Below are 26899 nucleotides of genomic sequence, written 5' to 3'. Positions count from 1 at the left end.
AATTAAATTCATTAAATTTGTAAGTTTCGTTTTTTTTTGTGTGATTTTTTCGTGTCACTTACGAATATGGCCATCTCTACTGTAGCTGTGCTGCTCCCATGCCTTTTGGTGTTGTTGTTTATTTAATCATATTGTACGTTCCGCATAATGCACCTCATTGTTCTTGCGACTGCCGTCGCTTCAGCCGATGGCCTCGTGTTTCAGTAGTTGGTGGTTGGTTTTGCCGTGCTCTGGTTGTTGCTGCTAATGTTGTTGCTCTTTCTTATCAACACCGTTGTGCTCTCACCTCACATACAGCTGTTTGTTGCTGCTGCGGCTGCGGCTGCTGCTGTTCTTGTTATGGGTGGCTTTGTCATTTATTTGGCCAAACCGGTAGCCAGTTCATTTACGCTCTCTCATTCTCTCCCAAGACGGGGAGTCTTGGCTATTTTCGTGCCATCTTGTGCGCTCTTTTGGGCATGCGCTCATGCGCATTCCATTCACATTTTTGCTCAGCTGCCGCAAAAATGTTGACGTGATTTGTTTTTACGCCTTGCTGTTGTTGTCGTTGCTGCTTCGTTTCTTTTGTTAATTATGTTTCTTTATTCTTGGCGCTCTTTTTTTAGGTACCCACTTTAGCAGTTTTTACGTCTTGTTTTCGCCCTAATTTGCATACTTAAACGACGCACATGAAAATTGAAGAACTCGTCAGTGATCTCAGGGACGGTTCCTGGAGTTGGGCGGCCTACACCAAGTATTTCCGTTTCGAAATATACTTTTTAGATAAGCCCATGGGTATTTACGAAACTATTTTTAGTATGTACCCCTACATTAACACTACGATAAGATCCGAACACGAAGGCACTGTTACTTTATGGTCATAACTTAGACGTTAAAGTAATGAAAGGCTATTAATCAGTTTGCTTTGATAAGTGACAATTGTTACACAGTGATATTTCGACATTTGCGATGCCACAGTTGCCAAACGACTTATTGTTGAGCTAGTCTTATTTAAAACATTAAGTCCTAAAAAATAATTTAGTAGAAAAGTGTCTTGTAGTATACAAGTTTCATTTGTTGTAATTTAAGTAACATTTGATTCTTTTTATTAAAAATCAAAATCATCAGACGTGAAGTCTGACCGAATACGAATAACTTTTGATAAGTAACGATCAATCAGCCTGTGATGCAATAAAAAAAACATACTTTTAATTGGCCCTTTCTCGTTGAAATATTCATGGGCTTAAAACAATTCCTAGCAAACATTCAACAGCCATTAAACAATTATAAAAACTGTAATTTTATTATCCACCCACCTGAATTCGAAAAAAACAACACAAAAACAGACAGCACTAACAACGACAACAACACATGAGACTAGCCACACAATTAAAGCCACCTACATCGAACAACAAATTAAAAACAATTTTCGCCAATTTTTACCATTTGCACTTGAGAAACTGGTACGCGAGCGGTAGTACGAGGGAGTACGTGAAAGTTTCACGAACTTCGTGCTATGTAGGCAGCTGCTACATAACAACTACAGAAACAACACAAGTACAAAATAACAGATACACATAAGCAAATTAAAATTAAAAGTAACATATGTGTAAAGAAATAAAGTTAGACAATCGGCAGAACTATTTCAACAACAACAATAATAGACAATGAAGGAAAGGTAGCAAACAAAAGAAAGCAATAAAGGAAACACGTATCCACATACATATGCATATATGTATCTGTATAGAATACGTCGATGACACAAAAAGTTCAAAGTGCATATGAAAAGAATTTCGTTGGAAGCACAATGTAATTTGTCAGTTCAAAGACCCTGTTCTGTACACGTGTGCGTGGGTGTCACGCAAGCAACAACAGCAGGGCCCACAGGATCTCCCCGGACCCCTCCCCCTAATATCTACGGCTACGTGCATTTTCTCTCCTTCTGTAGTGTTTACATGTTTGAATGCTGAAGACGCCGATACAGAGAGACAAATGTGCCAAGTATGTGAAGAAACGTGAGCTGCAGCAAAATGAAATGTGCGGCTGCATGTGTGAGTCTGTTTGTCTGACTCTCTCTCTCTGTGTGTGTGTGTGTAGCCAGAATATATGTATGTATGCATGTGTGTAGAAACTACTAGCAAAAAAATGCAATCAATGAATTTTTGTCACGTTAACCTTAACGTAATGTAGTGCAGCTGCCAGAGTTGCGAAGAGCCAGACTGCGGGAAGTTGTCGCAAGACATAAATTGCACAGTTGTTCGGCAAGTAATCACAATGGGCTGAAACTGAGGCTGAGGCTGAGGCTGAGGAGGAGGCTCGGCAAATACTCATGAACGTCGTGGAGAAAGGAATGGAAGGAAATAGTTGCATGAACTGAGCTATAATATGAATATAGTATTGTACACTTGGAGAAATGTAAGGAGTATTCACACCCAGCAGTTAACGGGCTACCTGGTCAGAATTCTAAACAGTCTAACAAAAAATTGTTCGCGAGTCATCGAGTTCATTTAAATTACATATCTCTTTGTTCTCCTATTGTTATATCTGCAACTTGGAATTCCAAGAAAGAGATTAAACATTAAATTTTCAGACGATGCACTGTCTGACGACGGCCCTTTCCATTCTCATTTGAAACAAATAAGTCTTAAGAAATAATTAATCAATATTGTATCAATTTAAGAAAAAGTCAGGAAAAGTAAACTATAATGACACTGCAGAATCTGTGCTAAAATCGTCTCGGTTATTCAATCTTATATTTAGCTTCACCGGTAAAACATCAAAATGAAAGATCCTAATGCTGATCAAACTGCAACTTTTTTTCCAAGTGTACACATCACGTACAGTTATGAACCAAGAGGGTTTGCATAAACTGTCACCTCTCGACTGCGCTTGCAGCAATTACATTCCATACATCCTTCCCAAACCAGATCGCAGCTGGCTCTTGGCGCGAGCGAACGCTCACCGTTCTACTGAGCATTACCGTTTCCATACGACTATATTTATAGTATTTGTATGTGTGTTTGTGTCTTTGTGTATGTGTGTGTGTATCTTTAGGGCAATTGCTCAATTGCACGTTGCTGGCGTTGCATGTAACCCCTCGCTTCGCTGGCTGGCATTGATGTGTGCCTTATGCCTCGACTTCCTCATGCATCTCGAAGTCACCCCAAATCCTAGAGTGGTGCATACGAGTATTGCCCTTAGCGTCTGCCAGCTGTCCGCACCCCAGTCTGCTCTGCTCTGCTCGTCGTACATATTGTTATCTCTGTCGTAAAGTTTTAAGTGCTCGGTGTTATCTGGAGACATGTTGCAAGCAAACACTTTTCCATTTCGATTTCGATTTTGTGCATTCGGCGGCAAAGTATTGATATTTATAGCCGAACTAATTATCTAACATCAACTGTATTCAACTGCTTATATGGCTGTCCAATATAGTTCACCCTTAGCTCATAATAAAACTACAAAAATAAACATGTATATCTGTATATAGCACTTAATTAACTAGCGACAAAGACAAAACAAGGAATGCGAAAACAACAAAGAAGAAAATCAATCTCAAGTCGCATGTTTATAAAAATGAGTCATGCGAATATTATGCGCACATTTGATGTGTCAGTGTCGGAGAGAGCAAATGACGATGTGAGTGGCATAAAGCTTGAGTAGAGGTAAGCAGCATGATTAAGTGTTGTCTGCCCCAGACGCAGACTCAGCCTCAAAATATGACTGATAAAAGCCAGTCTTACGCATTGTACATTGTAATAAAAGTGAAAACAAAATGATATCGCTAGCGGACGTCGGTCTGAATTGGAACTTGTTTTATGACCATTAGTTCTGAAAAATCCTGTATGTTGGAATCTGTTTTTATATCCATGTTGGCATATATCGGCGAATTGAATATTAGATGCTAATCTAGGAAATTTTCCTTTCACTATCTTCAAAGCGAATCTGTTTTCAACATACGAGTAAAGTATTTCAAGTATTTGAAAAGTTAAAAAGATGCCGTCCTTTTTTAACTTTGTTGCATTCATTTTAGTACAATTTAAAGGATTTGAATGCCAAGTTGTAGACAAAGATTGGCACATCTATCTTACCATTGCCTTTTTTTAAATATTAAATGTATATTTTTAACTTATAAAAGATGCAGTAATATCGGCCAGTCAGGTGGAAAATATTTTTTTATCAGAGTTTCAACCTGAATATTTATTCAGTTAATTTAATTTAAAAGCTCACGTTCAAGAATTTACAAGTATTTGGGAATAGAAGTGACAAAAAAAAAAATTGCGTAACTTCCATTTGATTTAACCCTGAACTGTTTGGTCTTTGCTGACACAGCTGCACTGAGTCAACGATAAATAAAAAATTGATTTAAGCACCAACAGAAAGGTATGCCACAAAATGCAAAACCCAAACGCAAACAAATGCCAAGCTTGGCAAAATAAAAAATATAAAGATATCAATATCGCGATTTCTATATCGACTGCAACTCGATGGCAACTCAATTCCCTGCCCGAGTGTCAGCACAGCGGCAGGCGCTTCAAGTTGCTGCCATATTATTTTACATTACTTTTTCTTTCCGCTGCTTCAGCTTTTCTTACTGGACGCCGACGAGCGACGCCGGCGTTGTCGCCGACCGCTTATCTGTGAGTGCCGCCGCCGTCGCCGCCACCGCCTCTTACTGTGTCATCATAAAATAATATAAAAAATTGCGACACTAAAGAAGAATAATTTAACGACGCGAGTGCCGCCAATGAAATCAAAATCGAGCACAACCATAGCCTCAGCCACAGCCGCAGCTACTGCGACGCTGACAATGACTGAGAAGCAACTGAGCAGCGACCGAGGAGCAACTGAGTAGCAATGGAAGCAGCAACAAGTCACATAAGCGTTGACGCTGACGCTAACGCTGACAGCAGCATTTCGTGTGGCAGCCAGTGCCAGAGAACGGGCGAACGGGCGAACGGGCGAGAACTTGTTTACCTTGTCAGTTGCCAATGCAGCGGAAAAATGTGGCATATTAAGTTGCTCGGAGACACCGCATGTTATCATCAGGTGCATTGACATTGCCGCCCAACAATTGCCCCTCAGCTGTTTGTGCCACAGATTGCTGTTGACAGCCCTCAAGACACAAATGTTGCAAGCGCTACACAAGAGGTTGTTTACTTTGTGTTGTAAAAAAAATAGAAAACATTTCATTCAAATCGCCAGTTAGTACTATTGTATATGTAGTACCTAAAATATATAATTAAACATACTGATTTTGACAAACACAGTTCCCAGGGTTAGTACGTATATTTTTTACAATGTGCTACTATTTCAATATATTTCATATTTTAATGAACATTTTATTTTTGTTTGTTTTTGTAAACAAGCTCTTATCAATATGATATCGCATTATTTTTAGAGTGAGCGTTGCATTCCACAAATAGTAGTTACTAAATTTTAGTTTATAAAGTATATTCATTAAATTATTCGCCATAGGAAAAACAATTTATTTAAAAATATATAAATTCAACACGATACATATGAACTTGATTTACAAAAAGGAAGAAAAATAAAATGGTTTTTCCGTGTTCCGCACTAATATTCAATAATGATAGAATTGGTATTATGTAAGTATTGGAATTGAAACTTTACGGTGATTTTTCAGCAATCTGACATCTTAAATGAAGATAGTAATATTGTCGTGCTCGAAAGCTTACACATAAATATGGATAACATGTTCCCAAAACTCTTCTCTATATTTATAGCAAACAGTAAAAAGAAAGTTTTCGCCTTGGTTGAAATTTATGCAAACACCAGCAGATTCAGCATCAACAACAATATAAAGAGTTAGCGTCGGAGGCACTTATTAGCTCGAACCACCAAAAAGTAGTTCATTGGTAACATGACTTTAATCTTTCGTGTTGTGTTTAGCTGCGAGGATTAATGCATGACTTAAGCGCACATAAGTATGCTACACTTAGTGGCAGTGGAGCGCTTGCAGAGTCGCTGATGAATATAAATAAGTGTGTAGGTGTGTGTGTGTGTGTGTGTGTCTGTGTCTGTGTTGTGTGCTTGTGGCTTGTTGTGCATTGTCATAATATTCTCTTGTAGCCAGCTTTTACACACTTTCATCGTTGGCTTTTGTTAGTTTGGCTTTATTAAGTTTTAACGCTTGCCATGCAAACACACACACATGTATAGTGTGTGCATGTGTTTTTGTGTGTGCATCGACCTAGACTTATATGAGTTGTTAAACTTGAACATAAAACCAATAGCAACAACTACAACCAACGCCAAAGATAAGTAAGCGTGCAAAAATCACAATTTATAAGTGTTGAGCACGCCGCAGCACATGCAAGGACAATACGAGTACAAATAACAAAAACAAAAGCAACAACAAGCAATAAAACATTGTCGCGGAGCAGTTAACGCTTACTGTGTGTGTGTCTGTGGGAGTGCCACATAACTTAACAAAGCCGCGGATGCGATGCCTGCGCTTTATATTAACAACGAAAACGAACTGAAAAGGCAAAAATGAAATTGTTGACAATGCCGCAAAACAAGCGCACAGCATTGCTTAAACTTTAGCGCCAACGCACTGAAAAGACTCAAACACTCAACCACACACACACTCACACATGTATACAAATTGTTGCCTGGTTATGTTTATATGTATGTATGTATATGTATGTGTGCGAAAATTTATGCTGTGGAAAATAATGGGAGCACGCTCGCGCAATGCGCTTTAAGAACGCGTCTGGAAATTCTTTTCACTTTACCATAATGGCTGCTTATCTGCCTGCCTGTTTGCCTGCCTGCCAGCCTGCCCGCCAGCCAGCCTGCCAGTTGAATGTGTGCGTTGTGTTTGTGTATGCGTGGGGGTGTGCAATAACATATGCATGTTGATGTTACCACACATGGATGTGTAACAACTCGTTGCATTTGAACAATGCCGCTTTTGTTGTTGCAAGCTCCAAAAGAAGAGAGAGCACAAATTTTAGCCACTTTCAAGTTTTCATATTGCACTTTAAGAAAAATATGGGTTGAGGTTGAGATAAAAATGTGATCATTTGTAATATATTCACAGCCAATGCAGTCATTGCTCTTAACTAGTTAACTGTTAAATATCAACTTTTATTAATCAGTGCCTTTTTTGCTTAACTTTTCAGACTATGAGGTGTTTTTGTGCGCCCAAGTAATTAAAGATCTACTCTGACATAGACGCAACAGTACTTTGTATAACTTATTGCAAAAGTAAAGATCATTAGTATTTTTTATCAGTGTATATTTAGTTCAGTTTGCCCTTCAGTGTGTGTGTGTGTGTGTATGCACATAGCCGCTGGGCTTTATGTGCACATACAGATATAAGTGTGAGTTCATGTGCGTGCAAAAGCCAAAATATTTGAACAATTTGTGCTGCAGATTTCTTTGGCAGTCGCCGTCGACATCGTCGCAATTGCTGCAGAAAATAGAGCACTCGCTAACCGCCTTTTGCTTTATGGTTAAGCGAAGGAGACAGGGAAACTGCTTCCAGCGTCAGTATACGTGTATGTGTCTGCATATGCGACTCCTTCCCCCATCCCTCCTGTTGGTGCCACCCTTTCCTTTCGATGCGGCTGCTACTGCTAGTGCTGCTGCACTCGTTTAGCATCGTTAAGCTTTCCACTTTCCGCTTTTGTGTTTCGACCACATTTTTCGTGCTAATATCGTTAAAATGTTATTACAGCGTAGTTTGCACTTTAAATTTTGTTACACTTGCTGCAAAATGAACGTTAGTTTAGTTTTTTTGCTGCCAGGATTTCCGCAACATCGTGTAAAATTAATTGAATGTTGCTCCTCCGCCTTTTGTTCGATGCGGCACAGATGGCGGCCAACGATTTACGGTGGCACATTCTATATGTATGTATAACTAATGAATATAACTAAGAATTTTCCGAAATAGCTATGAGCATAAAATAAACTGGCGAGCTCATGTGCTTAAATAATGTTCTTCATTTAATTTTTCAGAAGGCCAGACTTTGTAAAAAGCAACTAACTATCAATATTTACTGAATACAAATTTGATCAAGATTTGACTTTCTTTCGTCGATGAATGTCCGAGAAGTCTTTCTAATAATTTCACAGAGAAGATGACATTTTGAAATGGGACTGTCTATTCTGAAATTGGAGCCAAAAAACCGTGGAATGATTGATGGAAGGTCATAAATGCATTTGCCGGTGCCCTATATTCCGTCTCGACTTATGGGCCACACAGTAATCAAGAAAATAAAATAAAATATTATTTACTGACAGTAAATTTATCAATATTTTTATTGTTGTACTCGCCCTTTTTGATACGATTGGTGCAGCAACTTAAGAAGTTTGTTGAAAACTTAAACACATTCAGGAATGCAGGCCTGTGCCAGCTTATCAGATTTAGCTTTTATCTTATCAGCTTTTGGCTGGGCGCTTCTGCCAACAAATGCAGCAAACGTAGTGCATGTTTAAAGCCGTATTTCTCCTTCTCAAAATATGTGCGCATGAATGTGGAAAAATGTGAGCTATAAGAGATATTTACAAAAGTATGTATGTACAAGTATGCTTCTTGTAATGTTTACTTATATAAGTTTACAGATGCGTGATTCAAGGGGAAATCAAAAATGTCGCTCTTTGTTCAAAAGGTGATTACTTCCATACATGTATTTATATATAGTATATGTATGTACGGGTTAGTCAAATCGGAGCTGCTTGCACAAACTAAGCCTCAAATATTGACTCAAGAGGCAAAAGCAAATCATCGTACATATATGTGTAGTATGTATACCCTTAAAGGCACAATGAACTGTGTTATGATAAAGTGTGGTGGAAAACATGGACAAATGTAATAGGTAATGGAAAGAGCTAAGATTAATACTTGTATGTTGTCCAAGTCTCAGCTCGCATGTACTGCCGCGCAACAAATGATGTGGCAGGTTGCACGCCTTTAAGACGGGCAGCTAGCTCGTGATCGAATAACTGCGTGAGCTTTTGCCAGATGTCTGTCCAGCCCATATGTGAAATATTAATTAGATTGTTCCAAACGTATAAATAGACCAAATGAAATAGACAGGAGCACAAACAGTAACAACAACAAAAAGAGAAATGGGCGTGCTTGCGCCATTATCCATTTCCATTTCCACTTTTATCAGCGATGAAAAGTGAACTATTGGTCAGTGGAGCATTGCCAAAAGGCGCTCAACTGAGACGACGCGACAGGGAACGCGACGGGCGTGTGCTAGACAGCCGGCGAGGACGCTACACACACAACGGCCACACACATGTGTAGGCGCTGCGAAGCGTGGCCGAGACGCGCGTGTCCTTACGCTCACCTTTTTTCCATCTCACACTTGGAGAAAAAGCGTTTAGCCAACTGACAATGAAATAAATTGTCTTAAGTTCCAGAACTAAGACGCATTTTCTAAAAGTCTTAATATACATGAATACAAGTATATCCCATTTCAATAATGAAAGTATGTATACAAATTAATTTCAATTGAAGTGCTGATAAATTACCAGCAACGCATGATTAATCTAGTAGCTTTTTGTTTATTATTGCATTAATAGGTATTCAAGAGAGGCTAAAGCAACTGTTTTTCTCAGTGTATCTACCTACCCATTAAGTATCTTTGCCAGCTATTTGACTGTGCTGAGACCTGAAAGTTTTTCGAGGGACTCTTGCGACTTTTACAAAGCGGTAGAGCGGGGGCCTGGTGCCATCATCTTTTCGCTTTTATTTCGGCTTGGCAACGTTGCCTATACATTTTTTATAGTGCTGGGCCGGGCTAAAGGAAATTAAAATGCGCAGGACAGCTGCGACCCAGGCTGTTGGCAAAAGTTTCCTTGCTAAAGGATACGTTCGGTTTGTCATAAAACTATTAACTTGTGGTTATACATTTTAAATGCAGTGCCTTTGCTCTGCCTTTCCTCTTCTTTACTTTCGTTTCCTTTCGAATTTATCTAGCCGGAAATTATGTGCTCCATAGAAATGTATGTATTTATATAAGAGCATATTTATGTATAAGCGTTTGTACGAGGATGTGAGCTCTTTGCATTGTCCGTTTGAAGTTTTGACACATATGCGCACCTTTTTTATCAAGGCTATTGAAATGTTTTATCAGTGCTTTTGTACGTCAGCAGCAGGAATAGCAATAGGAACCATAACCTTTTCTTCTCAATGCGATAACTTTTGAGTTAATCTTTGAGGCAGCTAAGTGGACCCGCAGCATTCAAATAGGGACGGACGTGCAAATATCTTCGAACGCGTATATTTTTTGGGTACCTCTCACCCATTTGGCTTTGGCTTCATCAATCAAATGTGCGAGAAATCAAAAATGTACGCCTCATTGCCAACACGAGGCACGCTTGAGCGAGTTGCAAAAGTAAAGATTTGACAGACATGCATGCAAGCACACGCAATATCCAACCACTGAACCACCACTCAGCCACCCATCCAGCCCATCACAAAATTACACTTGGGCATATTTGATTTGTGAGTAAATTGATAAAAGCCGCAGTCCAAGGCAAACAAGAAAATGAAAGAAACACTCGCTGCGCTTCGTTGTGGTCAATCGGCAATCTGCTATCGGAAAATAGGGAAATCGCATAAAATTTGTACAATAAAAAGTATGAAAACGAGGCAGTCAGTAGGACATGAGCAGCAAGCTGCAGTGCCACAAAACCGCAATGTAAGATACATTTTATGAACTGACATGTTCAGGCGTTATATAAACCAGGAAACCCATAACCGAGTTAACTAGGCGCCACCTTTTGCGGCGTTATGAGCCCGTATGGGCCTTAAAAACCGCATGTCAGACGCAGCACAACCCACAACCCACAGCCGTAGACACCCGTACAAACACAATTGCACAGAGAAAAAATTTGCTTACATAACACATTGAAGACATTCAGAATAGAGTCAAGAAAGAAATTCATTTTATAAATATAGTTGTTGAAAAATAACCCGAAATTAAGGCTGTGGGCAGGTGACAGAAATTTCAACACAAACCATTCGATTTGTGTATTTAATAAAAACATAAATGTGTATTATATAAAATACCATAACATGTTTAATTTGTTTTTTTTTTTTTAGTGTGGTCCAACTACGCTGGGCATGAAATTTGCATGAGCTTCAAGTTTGTTTGAAAGTTAAATATGGGCGCCCAAAAGCATGCAAACGTGTTGAGAAGCCAAGCCGAGTTGTTAAGGCGTTGGTAGAAGTGCTGTGTAAAAATGTGTATATCGACAAAAAATCGGACGCACCTGACTTATTCGTAAGTTATGGGGATAGGCAAGAAAGCTTGAAGTTTTAAAGAGGAACCGCAAACATTGATAACGTTCCTCGATGCCCACGCACGTAAATTATTCGCGCAGCTATTTTTAAGAATTTTATAAAATTTTAAGCTGAATTATGCCCAAGTCGAAAATTTAAGGATACAATTTAAATGAAATGTAAGTTATAGATCAAAATATTGCCACAAAAAATAAGGTCTGTTTCATTTCATTTCATTCATTTCTTATCAATTCCCATATTTTCGTTGTGCGCGAAAGTAACGGTTTTTGTGGCAGGGACAACCCATCCCCATGCTGCACGTTGATTCGAACGATATTTATAATTACAACCACTCTTGATATGGAATTTTTCAAACACATTTCAACCCCCTAGGCGCAGTAGGGAAGTAGCACTGGAAATCAACGTCAGACGCAGGAGCGCATCGAGGACACAGGAGAGCAGATGTGCGCCGTCGTTAACGACTTTGCTGTTGCCAACGCAGGCGCAGGACACGCTTAACAGCGCAGGACATACAAGTACACTGAGCGCTAGTGCATAGAACATTAACATGCGGGCCGTGTGCCGGCCGTTGATGGTTTTTCATTGCATGACAAAAAGTGAGGGTTACTAAGCTGAGCTGAGCCCCTGAATGTGTGTGTGTGTGCGTGTGTGCCAGCAAAAGGAGTTTGTTTATTAATTACAATCAAGCCCACAATTGGACTTCTGGGCATTTAAATGTACAAATGTATGTAGAGGTAGTCGTGTATGCACATACTACGTGCATTGTATTGTGAGTGCTGCAATATTTGTTATTAAAATGTTTCTTGTTTATAGCCCCAATTATTTATTTAAAAATACATATGGAATACTCGAGCTTTATTGTTGGCGAGTTTGCTGCTCATATGTTGCAACTTTACATTTTGCATATGCTACGGATATCCTCAATGCCAAATTCCAAGTGTTTGCATAACATCGTTTCCCCCGAAAGTGCACACATGTTGATACAGATTTGTTTATGTGTTCGCCCATTGTTGTTGGTGATGAATAAAATATTTAACAAACCGAATCCGAATATAATAACATGTATGCATATTTCACTATTTTTCCGATTTTTTTATTTACCAACCGAATTGTGGTTGCGTTTGTGAATGTGAACCGGGGCAGAAGGTAAGCTGCCTGCTAGAATATTTTTATTCGAAGGTTGCAATTGATAGATGAGTGGCATTTGAATGTCAAAAACAAGCAGGCTAGTGAACAAATTTTGTTAGCAATATGAATACATTTATTGAAAATATCTAATTCTAATGAATTTGCATTCAGTTTATTCTGCTTTTAGTCAAATAAAACTCTTGATATTTCTAAACAAAAAGTATGTGCTTTGAAGTCACGGCGAATTCATGGTGCTGTACAGTATTCAGACATATTTGGTTGAACACATACTTGTACAATTAGTTTCACTCTTTGGCCTTGTTTTTGAAATGCTCCTTTGTCTGTATGCTGGCTATTGGCTGGGTTCGTCTTGCTTATACATATAAATTTAAATGGAAGGTACAACTAATAGTTGTTAAGATGGATGGATGGCTGGATGGCTGGACTGTCTTTTCGCATCGAGTTTTCCTTCTTGACTGGTTTTTTAAATAACAATAATACATACAAATAATCGATTTTCCTTTTAGGGAATTTGAATTTTACGAAAGCGATCTAAGTATATTATACTCCCTTCACTACATTTAAACTGTTTTGTGTTAAGATCTACCCAGCTTCCGGTCCTAGTATTTCTATTCCACTCATTTGTAGCAGGCCGTTACTCTAATCACCGTAGAAAGTAAGGATGTATACACTTTTGTACTTAGTATAATAAGCATTAGTGTACACACTGAGAGCATTCCCGCTCTCAGAGGTACACAAGACATAATTAATAAAGAGAACATCACTTTTTGATCGTTCTTTGTACAAGACAGTTGTGTGTAGTGCTTTGTGTAAATAAATACTTACAAACATATATATTATTGACCTGACTTTACTACTAAAATCTCAGAAGTGGGATAGTAACGCGCTATGAACGATACAATTGATGTAAACACATTTTCAACACAAATCTTAAAAAATTGGCTTAACGCCTTGGGTAAATCAACAATGGGCTCAAAAGCAGAGCTGGTCGCCCGACTCAACAATATTGAAAATCGTGGCGCATACCCTAAGGAGCCCCAAGCCCAAAATATGGATGAAAATTTTTCACCCAGAAATTCCGAACTTTATGAAAAACAATGTGAAAGTGCCAACGATGAATTGCGTCCCGACGCCAATAGTTCGCAACATTGTGTGCAGAGCAACAACAATTCCCACGAAAATCATAACGGGACCAACATTCCGACGCAAAGCGAACAACAGCGAGCCCTCAACAACAGCGAAGGCGCCGATCACGATGCCAGCAACAGAAGCGAATCGTCAGAAGTAATGCAAGAAGACGAAAAAAGAGAATTGTTACAGTTACGTGCCGAATTAGAAGCAACACAGGCAAAGTTTCGTTTACTTGAGTTAGAGCTGCGAGCAAAATCATTTGACGATGATGCTGCCGAAAACTCTTATACTCTCTTAAAACCAAAACAAATTGAGAGCGAAGAGAACAAATTTACTCCGTTGCACAGTTTTACGTTCGCAAAAGAGATAGTGGTGGACTTCGACGGCAAGTCATGCGTGCGTGCTTGGATCACACAAATAAAAAATATTGCACGCGCCTACAATATTAACGACAACTATTTACGCATGTTGGCCATATCTAAGTTAAAAGGCGCTGCTCAAGTCTGGCTACATGCAAGCCCGGCTCGGATGTCAGAGTCTCTCGACGATTTGTTTGCCCAATTGACTCTGGCATTCGGAGGAAAAATATCAAAGGTGGACATCAGACGAAAGTTCGAGACTCGCAAATGGAAAGCCGAAGAAAATTTTTCCTCCTATTTTGATGACAAGATGACTCTTTCACGAGAAATAAATGTTGATGATGACGAGCTGCTGGATCAGATGATCGAAGGAATTCCGCTGGAAAGCCTGCGTGTACAGGCGCGCATCCAATGCTTTTCCGACCCAACGCACATGCTACGGGCCTTTGCCAATGTGCGTCTACCAGTTCGACCAAAAATGAGTGATGGCCCAGAGAACAAGTACGAAGACAATGTTCGCTGTGCCAACTGCAACTGCAGAGGCCACTTCGCCAATGTCTGCAAGAAAGCCAAACGCGAACGAGGCTCATGCTATGCTTGTGGCAAACTTGGTCACCTTGTTGCACAGTGCCCTGAGAGGAAGAGCGTCGTCAAAAACAATTATGTAAGATATTTTAAAATTTTCTTCAATAACCCTGATAATGTTATGCCATTGATTTCAGAATGCCTAATAGACTCAGGAAGCCCTGTCTCATTAATTAAGATTTCACTTATCGACGAAAAAATTATATTGGATTCAGTTAACGATTTATATTTTGGCATGAATACAAGCCACATTAAAACATTTGGAAAAACACAATGTTATGTATTAAAAGGAACAATTAAAATTTATTTTCATTTAATTGTGGTGGCTTCTGAGTCTATGGGGTATAATGTTGTCCTTGGCAGAGACTTTTTAAGCGCATGCGATTTACGTTTAAGCCCAGATGCTTTGAATATGGTTGCTTTAAAGGAAAATTTCAATAAACCTATATTAAGACAGCAAAAATCGAAATCCAACACCTTAGAATCTAATGTTGAGGCTTCAAACAACAAAAATGTTCATAATAAGCAAGAAATTGAAAATATTTGTAAGCCCATTGATAAAATTAAAACTTTTACACAAAGTATAGAAACAAAAGATCAATTGTTAGATAAAACTGAAATTAAAAGCGATAGCCTAAACAACGAGATCGTTAGTACAATTGTTAGAAATAGATCGTTAGATAACCAATTGTCAACAGAAATTGTTAGTAAGCTTACTCCAAAAGATAAAATTGTTGCGTCAAATTTAGAGTCAGTTAAACCATTGTTAGACAATTTCGAGAGAAAAATGTTAGAAATCAACCACTTATGCAATGAAGAAGTAGAGTACAACATAGGTAAAAACATAAGCCACGCCTTTCGGCTGCAATTCGTTAAAATGTTTGAAAACGTTTATCTTAATGCGAAACGCCCGTTCGCTCCGTTAGTAAAGTGTGAATTAAAAATAAGTCTTAACAATTCGAAACCGTTTAGTTGCTCACCAAGACGCTTATCATATATGGAAAAAGATAAATTACAACAGTTACTAGATGAATACTTAGAAAAAGGATTTATTAGACTAAGTGATTCCGAATATGCTTCACCCATTGTATTAGTAAAAAAGAAAACAGGTGACTTGCGAATGTGTGTAGATTTTAGAAAACTAAACAAAATTACACTGAAAGATAATTATCCCTTACCATTGATAGATGACCTTTTAGACAAATTGGTAGATAAAACGGTGTTCACAAAACTTGACCTCAAAAATGGGTTCTTCCATGTGTTTGTCAACGAAGAAACAGTTAAATACACTTCCTTTGTCACACCATTAGGCCAGTTCGAATGGTTAAGAATGCCATTTGGCCTTAAAAATGCGCCTTCTGTATTTCAACGATTTGTTAACAAAATTTTCTCCGACATGATTAGAGAAAACAAGGTCGTCGTATACATGGACGATATTTTGATAGCAAACAAAAATATTACCGAACATTTAGATACCCTCAAAGAAGTTTTTAAACGGTTAGTTGAAAACAAACTTGAGCTTCGAATAGACAAATGCGAGTTCTTGCAACAAAGTGTCAAATACTTAGGCTTCCTAATAACAAAAGACGGAGTAAAAGCCAATGATAAAGGAGTCGAGGCCATTCAACATTTTCCAACGCCAACAAACGTGAACGCGGTACAAAGCTTTTTGGGCCTTTGTTCATATTTCAGAAGGTTTATAAAAGATTTTTCTACCGTTGCTAAGCCTTTATATGATATTCTAAAGAAAGATAGACTTTTCCGATTTGGCCTCGATGAAATCAATTGTTTTAAAATGTTGAAAGAGAAATTGACACAAGCACCAGTTCTATCAATATACAATTACAAACACGAAACAGAACTACATTGCGATGCCAGTTCTCTAGGATTTGGCGCCGTACTAATGCAAAAGAAAGAAGACAAAAAATTGCACCCAATTTTCTATTTTTCCAAAAGAACAACAGATGTCGAATCAAAATACCACAGCTTTGAGTTAGAAACGTTAGCAGTTGTTTATGCTTTACGAAGATTCCGAGTTTATCTACAGGGCAAAGATTTTAAAATCGTTACAGATTGTAATTCGTTAGCACTTACACTAAATAAGATTGAACTTAATCCTAGAATTGCCAGATGGGCCCTTGAGTTTCAAGATTATACTTATGAACTAGTCCATAGACCTGGTACACGTATGCAGCACGTTGATGCTCTAAGCAGGTGTACAAACATAATGACCGTTCAAACAAATAGCTTTGAGGACAATCTAGTTATATGTCAGGCAAAAGATAGTAAACTGAAAGAAATTAGACAATTTTTAGAGAAAACAGAACATAAATTGTATGAGATGCGCAACGGAATAATATATAAAAAGTCAAATGATAATAGATTGCTATTTTATGTTCCAAATGAAATGGAAGATCATGTTATGTTCAAGTACCATAATGAACTTGGACATGTAGGTAGAGACAAGATGATTGAAGCTATAAAGAAAAGCTATTGGCTTCCTAACCTTAAAGAAAAGTGTTCTAAACATATCGAAAACTGTTTAAAATGCGTCTCATTTTCACCAAAAACAGGAAAAACAGATGGATTTATGCACAGCATTCCTAAAGGTAGTGAACCATTTGATGTTATACATATTGACCATTACGGTCAAGTAGATGCAGGAAGAGCTAATAAATATATATTAGTAATAATAGATGCTTTCACTAAATTCGTTAGATTATATGCAACAAAGACAACCAATACACAAGAGGTAATTCGATCATTAAAAGACTATTTTAGAGCATACAGTCGTCCGAAATGCATTATTTCAGACAGAGGTTCTGCTTTTACTTCCGAGAATTTCAAAAACTTCCTTGAGGAATGCAATATCAAACACATTAAAATAGCTACAGGATCACCTCAAGCAAACGGGCAGGTAGAAAGAGTTAATAGAAGTCTGGGTCCAATGATAGCAAAGTTGATAGAACCAGAAAATGGTTTGCATTGGGATCTAGTTGTAGAAAAAGTCGAACATACATTAAATAACACACAGCATCGAAGCATAAAACAGTTACCCAGTAAAATGCTATTTGGAATAGAACAGACAGGGAAGGTCATAGACGAGCTAAGGCAGAAGCTAGAGGAATTAGATAAAACTGTTTCGGAAAGAGACTTAAAAAATATACGAGAAAATGCTGAAGAAAACCAGAAAAGGGCACAAATGTATAACAAAACATATGTAGATAGAAAAAGAAAAAAACCAACTGAATACAATGAAGGAGACTATGTAATGGTTAAAAATTTTGATTCTACCGTAGGTGCAGCAAGAAAATTAATTCCAAAACACAAAGGCCCATATGTTATTGCAAAAGTTCTAAAAAATGACAGATTTCTTCTGAAAGATGTCGAAGGATTTCAAGTCTCTCGCAATCCATATCAAGGTGTCTGGGGTATACACAATATAAAACATTGGATACAAAGAAAAACCACAAATGTACAAAAGAGAAAAAAATATACCATAAATAAGAATTGTATCTCAAAACAAAAAACATTGTTAAAAAGAAAGTACAATAGAAAAAACCACCTTTGTCAATTTAAGCAAGCCTTCAAAAGAAAATGTCGTAGTGTGAAATTATGTTTAAGTAATACAATTGTTAAGTTAAGAAAATCTCTACTTCATGTTAGACATAAAAGAAAAAATACTGTTCTCAATAATAACTGTACGATCAGGAGATCTAGACGTAAGGATGGCCGAGTTGTAGCAGGCCGTTACTCTAATCACCGTAGAAAGTAAGGATGTATACACTTTTGTACTTAGTATAATAAGCATTAGTGTACACACTGAGAGCATTCCCGCTCTCAGAGGTACACAAGACATAATTAATAAAGAGAACATCACTTTTTGATCGTTCTTTGTACAAGACAGTTGTGTGTAGTGCTTTGTGTAAATAAATACTTACAAACATATATATTATTGACCTGACTTTACTACTAAACATTGTACATGCAAATCCTTAGTTGTACCAAATTTTGCACCTTGGGTGTCGTTGGCAAAGCCTTGGATAATCCGCTTTAGTTGTAAAGTGTACGCAGCCGCTTGGTCAAAAGTGTTCTGAGCCCAAGCCCGAGCCAGAGCCAGAACCACAGCATATTGGAAAGGCTTTGTGCGATGTCAGTGCAGTACGATGCCACTGTTGTATGGCCTTGGGCGCTGGATTTCTATGTTTTGACTGCAGGAACTGAAAAACTATGATACAACAACTATAGTAGAACGTTGTTGCTGTGCAAATTGAATCATGTTTTTGAGCATTTTATTCGGCATTTGTCAAATGTCTAAATGTTAACCTCAATGCTAGTTACAACGATTGAGACAGACGTTGCAACAACACAGCGATAAAATATGTATTGCATATTGAAATTTTAATTTGTCAATTCATTTTATGTAGCAGTCGTCAATGTTTTTCTGTAGCCCCCCTTTGTTCTTGTCGTGCTGGTTTTTGTCGATAGCAAACATGAAAGCCACAGGAGTGCCACAAATAACAAATTGCTTGTCACATGCATTTCTATGCATCTATGGCTCTTGGAGGGCGCTCAGTACTAGGTCGACGCTTGGTCACGTCCCATAGTTCTCTATCCACCCACCACGTCGGGTGGTAAAGGGAGTGGAGGGTGGGACAGAGAACACACTCCATTTCATCAGTCGCCGCTAGCTTTCAGTTCATTTGGCCTGCTTGCGGTGCTTGCCACCATACCATTCAGCAATTTAAATCTCGATTAAAATGCATTGAGTCCCTTGCAATATTTTCATTTGGCCCTCTGCATACTGACTTGATGTTTGTAGAAGAATGAAGCTGTTTTGTGTCACATAGCTCTTCTATTAAATTTGATTTCCACAAGGTAGGTTAATAAATATATATCTATATATATATATATATATATCTGCAATTTTTATGAATCATCTAAAAACTTGTAAAAACCAAAATGAATTTAAACATTACATTATGAACTAAAAGTTTGGTAAGTAGACATATATTATCAACTGAAAGAGTTGTGTGATAAACATATACATAAGTCTGTACATTTAATCTGCATGACCGTCTAAGATTTGGAATAATCGGGATATTATTGGCTTTTTTTTACCGTACTGCCACCACCTCCAACACCCACATTATATTTCTAATTTGTCTGTTTTCTTTTCATGTTAGTTTGCACGTGACATAATTCTAAACTTGTTTGACAATCGTTTTTAGGCAATGAGGTACTAATGGTACTAATTTATATATCGTTTTTTTTTAACAATCGCTTAAGCTTTATCTAGCTATCGTGACATCCAAACACAAAACATTACTGAGCCGCGTCTATTCCTAGTTCTTTGATCATAGCCAGCACTTTACGCCGCTGAAGCTTGTCGTTCGCCGTTTTGGGAAGCGCGTCTACAAAGAACACGCCTCCGCGTATATGGTATATGTTGCCAAGATGACGTGCCACCTGGCCAATTACATCGCTCGCCCGTAGTTGGTGACCCTCAATGGTATTTGTGCGCACCACAGCGCAAGCTGCTAGATTGGAAGACACCTCGTTGGGAATACCGAAGACGCAGGCCTCGCTTACGCCCGGCAATTGCAATACGAATTCTTCGACTTGCTCAGGATAGATTTGAAAGTTGTTGTACTTAAAGACGTCTGTGTCACGTGTTTGTATATAGAGATTACCCTCGCTGTCCAAATAACCAATATCGCCCGTTTTCAGCCATTGGCCATCGGCGGTGATAGCACGCTTCGTTGCCTCCGGATTACGATAGTAGCCTGCCCATTTATAGCGCAATCGGGCATGTATAATACCCACCTCGCTCAGGCCTAGAGGTGTGCCCAGCTTGTCCAGAACACAGAGTTCTACGTTTCGCATGATCTTGCCTTCACTGCCCAAGGGGCCACCCACGTTCTTGGTGATGCCGCCCATTTCGGACAGACCGTAGCCAACAATAAAGCGCTCATTCGTTATCAGATCGTACATGCGCTTAGCCACGGCCTTGCAAATCTTGGATCCAGCTCCAATCATGATTTTTATGGACTCCAGTTTATCCCTGATATATGCGTCGTTGTGATCGCTTTTGCTCAAAAGTGCAATTTGATGCGAGGCCAGAATCACGAAGGAGACGCGATGATGCGAGATAACCTGAAGCATATAGTCCACTGTATAGGGACGATGGGTGATAATACGTGTGCAGCCATTAACAAGCGAGGCGAGCAGAACAAGGGTTCCCGAAATCCAGTACAGAGCGCTAAAGGTGAACACAATACTATCGCGGGTGTAGGTGGAGGGGCTGTTTAATAAATGTAGTTGAACGTTTTCAATATTATTAGAGCCAAAATCAAAATAGCACTCTTGTGATATTTCATTGTGAATCCTTACTTTTTGCTATTAGCGAGCAGACTACGATGGGAGCGCGTTACACCTTTCGGCATTCCTGTGGTCCCCGATGAGCAAATAATGAACGCTGTGTGATCGCCATGTAGCTTTGGACAGGGCACATAGCTGTGAATGCCAACAGGATCTACATAAAACATCCATAGTAAAACACAGACACTTAAAACTCACGACACTTCCTTTGTCCCGTCGTGCGCACTTAGCAGCTCTCTCACATTTGGAACCCCCTCAATGCTCCCATTCACCAAATATATTAGCGCAGGGTTGGCTAGCTGCTCATTAACACCTTTGATTATCTCATAGTTCTCCACATCACAGAATATTAACTTGGGCGTGGTGATGTCGTACATGTATTTCACAGTCTCTGATGGTTTTAAAGTATAGAAACAAGTTCGACTTGCCTTATCTACTCGCTCACCTTGATTAAAATCTGGATGCAGAGGGTTGATGGGCGTTCCCGAGAGCAGCGCCGCTATGATAACGCCTGTCAAATAGGTTGTATTGTTGGCTGATACTCCAATAACATCCCCGCGATGAAGCCCGAGACGCTTGAACGCCTGCGCAATGATAAGGCCTTGCTGTGCGAGCTGCCAGCCCGTCAATCTCTCACCTGTACAATCGCATATCTGCAAGACCTTGTTCGGATTGAGTTCGATAAGTATGCGCATTGCCACTTCACCGATGGTCATGTCGGAGCCATAGTACTCCTTGCCTCTGGGGCCTATCCATATGCGCTGGTCGCACTTGTAATTGATTGTACAGGGTCCTCTCATCTTGGACAATAAACTGTGAACTAAGTGATTTATTACGTCTCGCCACGTTTATATACGATGCTCTACTAACCCTCTAAAGACCTGTGGCTGTGAATAGGAAACAAAATTCGTTAATTAGTCGGACACGCTGCACATGATGCTTCGCTGTTGTCGTCGGAACTTCAGTTCAAGTTTAAAAAGATGCTGGTTGTATATTGTCTTGTCACTTGCTGACTAATGTGGTAAGAAATCCATAGAATATGGATCAGTCTGTAATTCAAAATTCACGAGTTCTTCTTTCAATCTCAATTAGTATAGTGCCATGTCGTCAATGTTGTCTCATATAGCATCGTCATAATTGTAAATGTAAATCAAAAATTGAAAATGGAATAAAACAATTATGAAGACATTATTGAGACAGTTTCATGATGATTTATTGCGGAAATAAAACGCTTAGGCCGTTATTAAATGCTAAGCATTAACACTTTTATCAAATTTTATTGAACATTTTTCAATTCTTTCACAATGCCGCATTGATCTCCATTCGCTTCAACTCAGGCAAGATTTTCCATCGCTGTAATTTTCTGTTGATGGTTTTGGGCAATTCATTTACAAAATAAACTCCTCCACGTATATGCTTTGAGTCACTCAAATGCTCCGCTACTATATTCTTTACAGCATCGGCCGTTAGTTTCTCTCCTTCAGCGTTTTTTGCGCGCACAACGGCGCATGCCACAAGATTTGTGGATATTTCATCGGGCACACCAAAAACAGCAACCTGATGTACGCCTGGCAGATGTAGAATGACATCCTCAACATGCTTGGGACAAACAGAGAAGTTATTGTATTTGAAGGACTCCGTTTCGCGAGTCTGGAAATGCAAGCGGCCATCGCTATCAAAGTAGCCATGATCGCCGGTCTTGAGCCACTGGCCATCCGGTGTTAGAGTAGCCTGCGTATCCTGTGGATTTCTGTAGTAGCCACCCCAGCGATATGTCAGGCGCACATGCACATGTCCTGTTTCATTGGGACCCAGAGGGTTTCCCTCCTCATCCAGTACACGAACCTGAATATTTCGCAGCAACTTTCCCTCATTACCCACAGTTCCATCCAAATTTTTACTCACACCCCCTATTTCTGATAGCCCGTACAGCACCACAAATCTTTTGCCCACCAGCTCGTGCAAGCGCTTCCAAATGGCTTTGGGCACCTTAGAACCGGAACAGACAAGTGCCTGCAGGGAAGCGAGCTTCTCAGTTATGTCAGTGCGCTGCGACTTCGCCAGCGCTCCCATGCTGTGCGGCACTGTGAAGGCAAAGGTAACCTTATGACGTGACACGATATCGAGTAAGTTGTCGACAGTATTAGGGCGATTGGTGATGATGCGCTTACAGCCATTCACCACCGAGGCAAGCAGCGTGAAAATGCAGGTGATCCAGTATAGTGGACTGAAGCAGAAGAGCACCATGTCTGCGGTGAACAGCTGCGGCCTGACACGAAACATTATTATACTATCCCATTAAGATATGATTGAATTTACTTACATCTTCGTATTGTTCAGCATGCTTCTGTGAGAGCGTGCCACGCCCTTAGGCAGTCCATTAACGCCGGAGGAACTTACAATAAAAGCTGTATCATCGCCGCTCATATATGGGCAGGCGAATCTGAAAAGTAAAGGGCATGAGGGGGTACTGTGTGGCTGAAACGGCTCACTTACAGTGTCTTAGGATCGTAGCCGTTACCACCATCCTGTAGAAGCCCTTGAATGTTGCGGACACCCGACAGACTGCCGCTCAGCAATATGATTTCCGTCTCGAATGTCAAATGGCTGCGAACATTCTTTATGGTCTCATAATTCTCCACATCGCAGAATATGATTTTCGGCTTCGTAATCTCATACATGTATGTGACGGTTTCTGCATGTCAATCAATTATTAAATGAAGCTAAATGTACTACAAAATAGTTAATCACCTTCATCGAAGCCAGGATGTAGTGGATTGATGGGAGTTCCGCTTAGAAGGGCCGCCACAACCACCTCGGTCAGATAGGTTGTATTCTTCGCCGAAATCCCAACCACATCACCACGATGCAAATTTAGGCGCTCAAAGGCATGCGCCAGTCGCCGGCTTTGCTCAAATAGTTGGGCGCCTGTCAGGGTCTCCCCCGTTGAATCGTCCACCTGCAGCACCTTGTCCGCATGCAGCTTAAACATGAGCAGGGCCACCTCGCCTAGTGTCATATCGGGACCATAGTATTCCTTGTCTTTGGGTCCAAACCAGATTTTTTGCACGCTGTCGTATCGTGTGTCTGCCATTGCTTTGACTTTTCCCCACAAATTTAACACTAACTGAGTTTTCGTGTTATAGGTGACACTATATATAGGCTCCCCAGCGCTGGGCCAGCAGCAGCAGCATGATGTAGCCGGCGTTAATTAAGAACACACGATTGACGCAGAAATGGCGGCCAGACAAATCAGCTGAGCATATGTCTTTCAGTTCCAAAAGCAATGTCATTGGTTAGTCATGCCATAAAACTATACGGCTATACGTCGTATTATTTGAGCTGCCCATGCGTGAGCAGGATTTAGGCAATTTTCACGATTAAGCCCGGCATGAACTAATTTTGTGTGTACCCTACACTACGCATTGCCATTGCCAGACAAACAAGCAGGCACAGAGAAGCACGAACAGAAAGATAGACTGACAGCCAGGTTGAAGGCACTGTTCACATTCATTGGCATGCTTAGTGAAGAGTCAAGTGTGTGCTCCGGATATGCAGAGCTTTAAATGCAAGCTATTCAGTGCCAACGCTTGATTCAAAAGTCAAAAACAAACTTCAAACCATAGTGAGAAAGGGGAGTTTCCGAGCTGTTGAATAGACAGATGTCGAGGCACAGTGTGAGCTTTTCCAATCTAGGTGGACAAATGTGTTAAGTATGGCAGAGTTCTATCACCAATAAAGTAAAAATTAAACGTGACAAATTTTCGAAAGGACACATTGTGCAATAGACCTATTGGAACATGGTGGTCCTTTGTTGTAGAGGCGTGCCTGTATTTAGAAGAGCTGTGCATTTATTAATTGACAAAACGCTAACATCAAAGGATGTAGTTTCGCTTTGACGTACTGAGTGCAAAAATTTAATTGCCAATGTTTGTGCAAAAAGCCATTAAAACTTAATTAATTACGCGACCACCGACTGCCTAGAGCCGAGTGCTAAGCAATGCATGCCACCAAAATACGTCCACTTGGTGTGCACCAATGAGCAGACTGATCAGCGGCAACATGCCAACAAAGCGGTGCAGCAGCAGCAGCAACAACAACATTAGCGAGAGGGGCAACAGAGCTAATAAAACTTTTGAACAACTTTTATATTGCTCTTTTATGAGGTCATTAAACAGACAAGCCAAGTTGAAGTAAACTAAGCCGAAACCACAACCAAACTCAATGAAATAAACACAGCGCGCGATGAAGAATAACAACAACTTGGATATCACCAACAGCAACAAAATCAACATGTCTTGTCCTTCTTCGGGTAAGCGCTACATTTAACTTACTTCAAATCTCAGCAATTAACTGCGAAAAATTCGCGCCATCAAGGAAAACTAACTGACAGTATTACTTCCGCCTACGCCAGCGCACCATCCCGAAAAAACCCAGAGAGACCTGAATAGGCCCACAAAAAATAAATGGCAACAAGAAAAAGTTGCTGAAAAGCAACCGAGCAACTGAGCAACCGAGCAGGCAAGCAGGCAAGCAACCGAGCAACCAAGCGACCCACCCAACCACCAAACCACAAACCACTGAGCAAAGCAAATGTAATCAGGCTCAACATTATAATTAACCGCAAATGCAGTTATGTCGGGCATGTCTACACACTGTCCAGCGAAGCAGGAAGAGGACACGACGAAAAAATGTTGGGAAAGGAACACTCGGGAAAACCATTCCGTTCAGGGCTTTGTTTTGCGAAAAATGAACAAACTACAAGTATATTTATTGCAGCAGAAAAAGATAAACACATCGAAATATAGCATTTAGTATACGCATTTTTTTAGGTTCTACAATTTAGAAGACTAATCTACGGTCAGGCAGGCAAATGATTTGTACACAAACCCATAAAACTTGAGAGCAAATTAGATCAATTTTAATCGATAACAATTTCAAAGTTTCCCTAACACAAATTCCAATTTACAACCATACTTGTATAATAAAAATAAATTCAAACGATATTTTGAATATTTCTAAAAGCAACATTTATTTAAGCTCCTCCAAGGGTAGAAGTAGCATTTTCAAATATAAATTAATTTCAATTAAGTTAATCAGTTAAAGTCAAATTTTATTTCATGAAAGGCCTCACCTATCAGTCATTTCTGCGTGAAATATGTACGTTCGAAAAATTGTAATTAATCGTAATCTTTTGAGTCCAACCAAAACCACTGCAAATCTTATTTATGAGCCAATTTAATTATGTAAGATATCAGTTACATTTCCAATTCCAGCTCAGATATCCACAGCAACTGTGGATCATAATTTTTTCAGTGCACATTGTGGCAATGCGGCCGTCGGGCAATATGTTGTCACTGACTCTGCCCGACGTCCTGCGCCCTGCTCCCCGCTCCCCGCTCCCCTCAGCAGCAGCCAGCATTGCTATTAAAAGTTTTGCGACAAGTAGGCGAAAAAATTACTTAATTAAAATGATTGACTAACAGAAAAGTTTGTGCGAAATCATTTTTGCTTTTTTACTCGCCCACTCGCGTCTATGTTTTCTGTTCGCGTCTGACGCATTGCCTGCAACTACGAGTAGTACTTTTCCGGAACAATAGTTGTATCCGGTTATGCGGCTATGGCCGCCCCAGCCCACCCACATATTTATTGTTTGTCCTTAGCCGTAGGCGTCGTTGGACGTCGTTCGTCGGGGTTTTGCGTTTCACGCTCCGAGTGCCCGAAAGCCCGCGTAACCGTCGCCGGCCGAGGTTATAGGGAGCTGAGGCATCTTGTTGTTCGTCCAACAAATTAACGAACGAACGCCTCAAGTGTTGTTGCGTGTATTTGGCCCTCTACAGTTTCTTCTTCTTTGGTTTGTTCTGCTTTGGTTTGCCGTGCCGGCTGCTAAAACTTTGAAGTGTTAATGAATTGTGCACTGAAGCAGGAAGTTGGTGGCCCACCGGCTAGTGCGGTGTAATGACCGTTGGGTTGGCGCCTAATTTTGCTGTAATTGAAAATATGATTTAATTTAATTTGTTGCCTTCGC

General features: G+C 39.7%; 3 protein-coding genes across 3 annotated transcripts; 1 reads left to right on the top strand and 2 right to left on the bottom strand.

The window, feature by feature from the left end:
• The first annotated feature begins 14204 nt into the window (after positions 1–14204).
• On the top strand, positions 14205–14711 carry LOC115634591 (zinc finger CCHC domain-containing protein 7-like). The gene is made up of 2 exons (XM_030532420.1): positions 14205–14569; positions 14628–14711. Exons 1-2 carry the CDS (start codon positions 14216–14218, stop codon positions 14634–14636), a joined length of 363 nt encoding a protein of 120 aa, XP_030388280.1. The 5' UTR covers positions 14205–14215; the 3' UTR covers positions 14637–14711.
• A 5104-nt stretch (positions 14712–19815) lies between these two features.
• LOC115634678 (probable 4-coumarate--CoA ligase 3) lies at positions 19816–21671 on the bottom strand. Its single transcript, XM_030532536.1, has 4 exons — positions 21317–21671; positions 21070–21262; positions 20884–21006; positions 19816–20794 (listed from the first exon to the last, which is right to left on the bottom strand). The coding sequence occupies exons 1-4, from the start codon at positions 21669–21671 to the stop codon at positions 19816–19818; spliced, it is 1650 nt and encodes a 549-aa protein (XP_030388396.1).
• Positions 21672–22170: 499 nt separating this feature from the next.
• Positions 22171–23965, bottom strand: LOC115634677 (luciferin 4-monooxygenase). Its single transcript, XM_030532535.1, has 4 exons — positions 23623–23965; positions 23368–23566; positions 23195–23314; positions 22171–23140 (listed from the first exon to the last, which is right to left on the bottom strand). The coding sequence occupies exons 1-4, from the start codon at positions 23963–23965 to the stop codon at positions 22171–22173; spliced, it is 1632 nt and encodes a 543-aa protein (XP_030388395.1).
• Between the last annotated feature and the right edge of the window lie 2934 nt (positions 23966–26899).

Source organism: Scaptodrosophila lebanonensis, unplaced genomic scaffold (genome assembly GCF_003285725.1).
Source record: "Scaptodrosophila lebanonensis strain 11010-0011.00,11010-0021.00 unplaced genomic scaffold, SlebRS2 tig00000001-arrow-pilon, whole genome shotgun sequence".
Lineage (NCBI taxonomy): Eukaryota > Metazoa > Arthropoda > Insecta > Diptera > Drosophilidae > Scaptodrosophila > Scaptodrosophila lebanonensis.
This window is presented reverse-complemented; position numbering and strand designations above follow the sequence as displayed.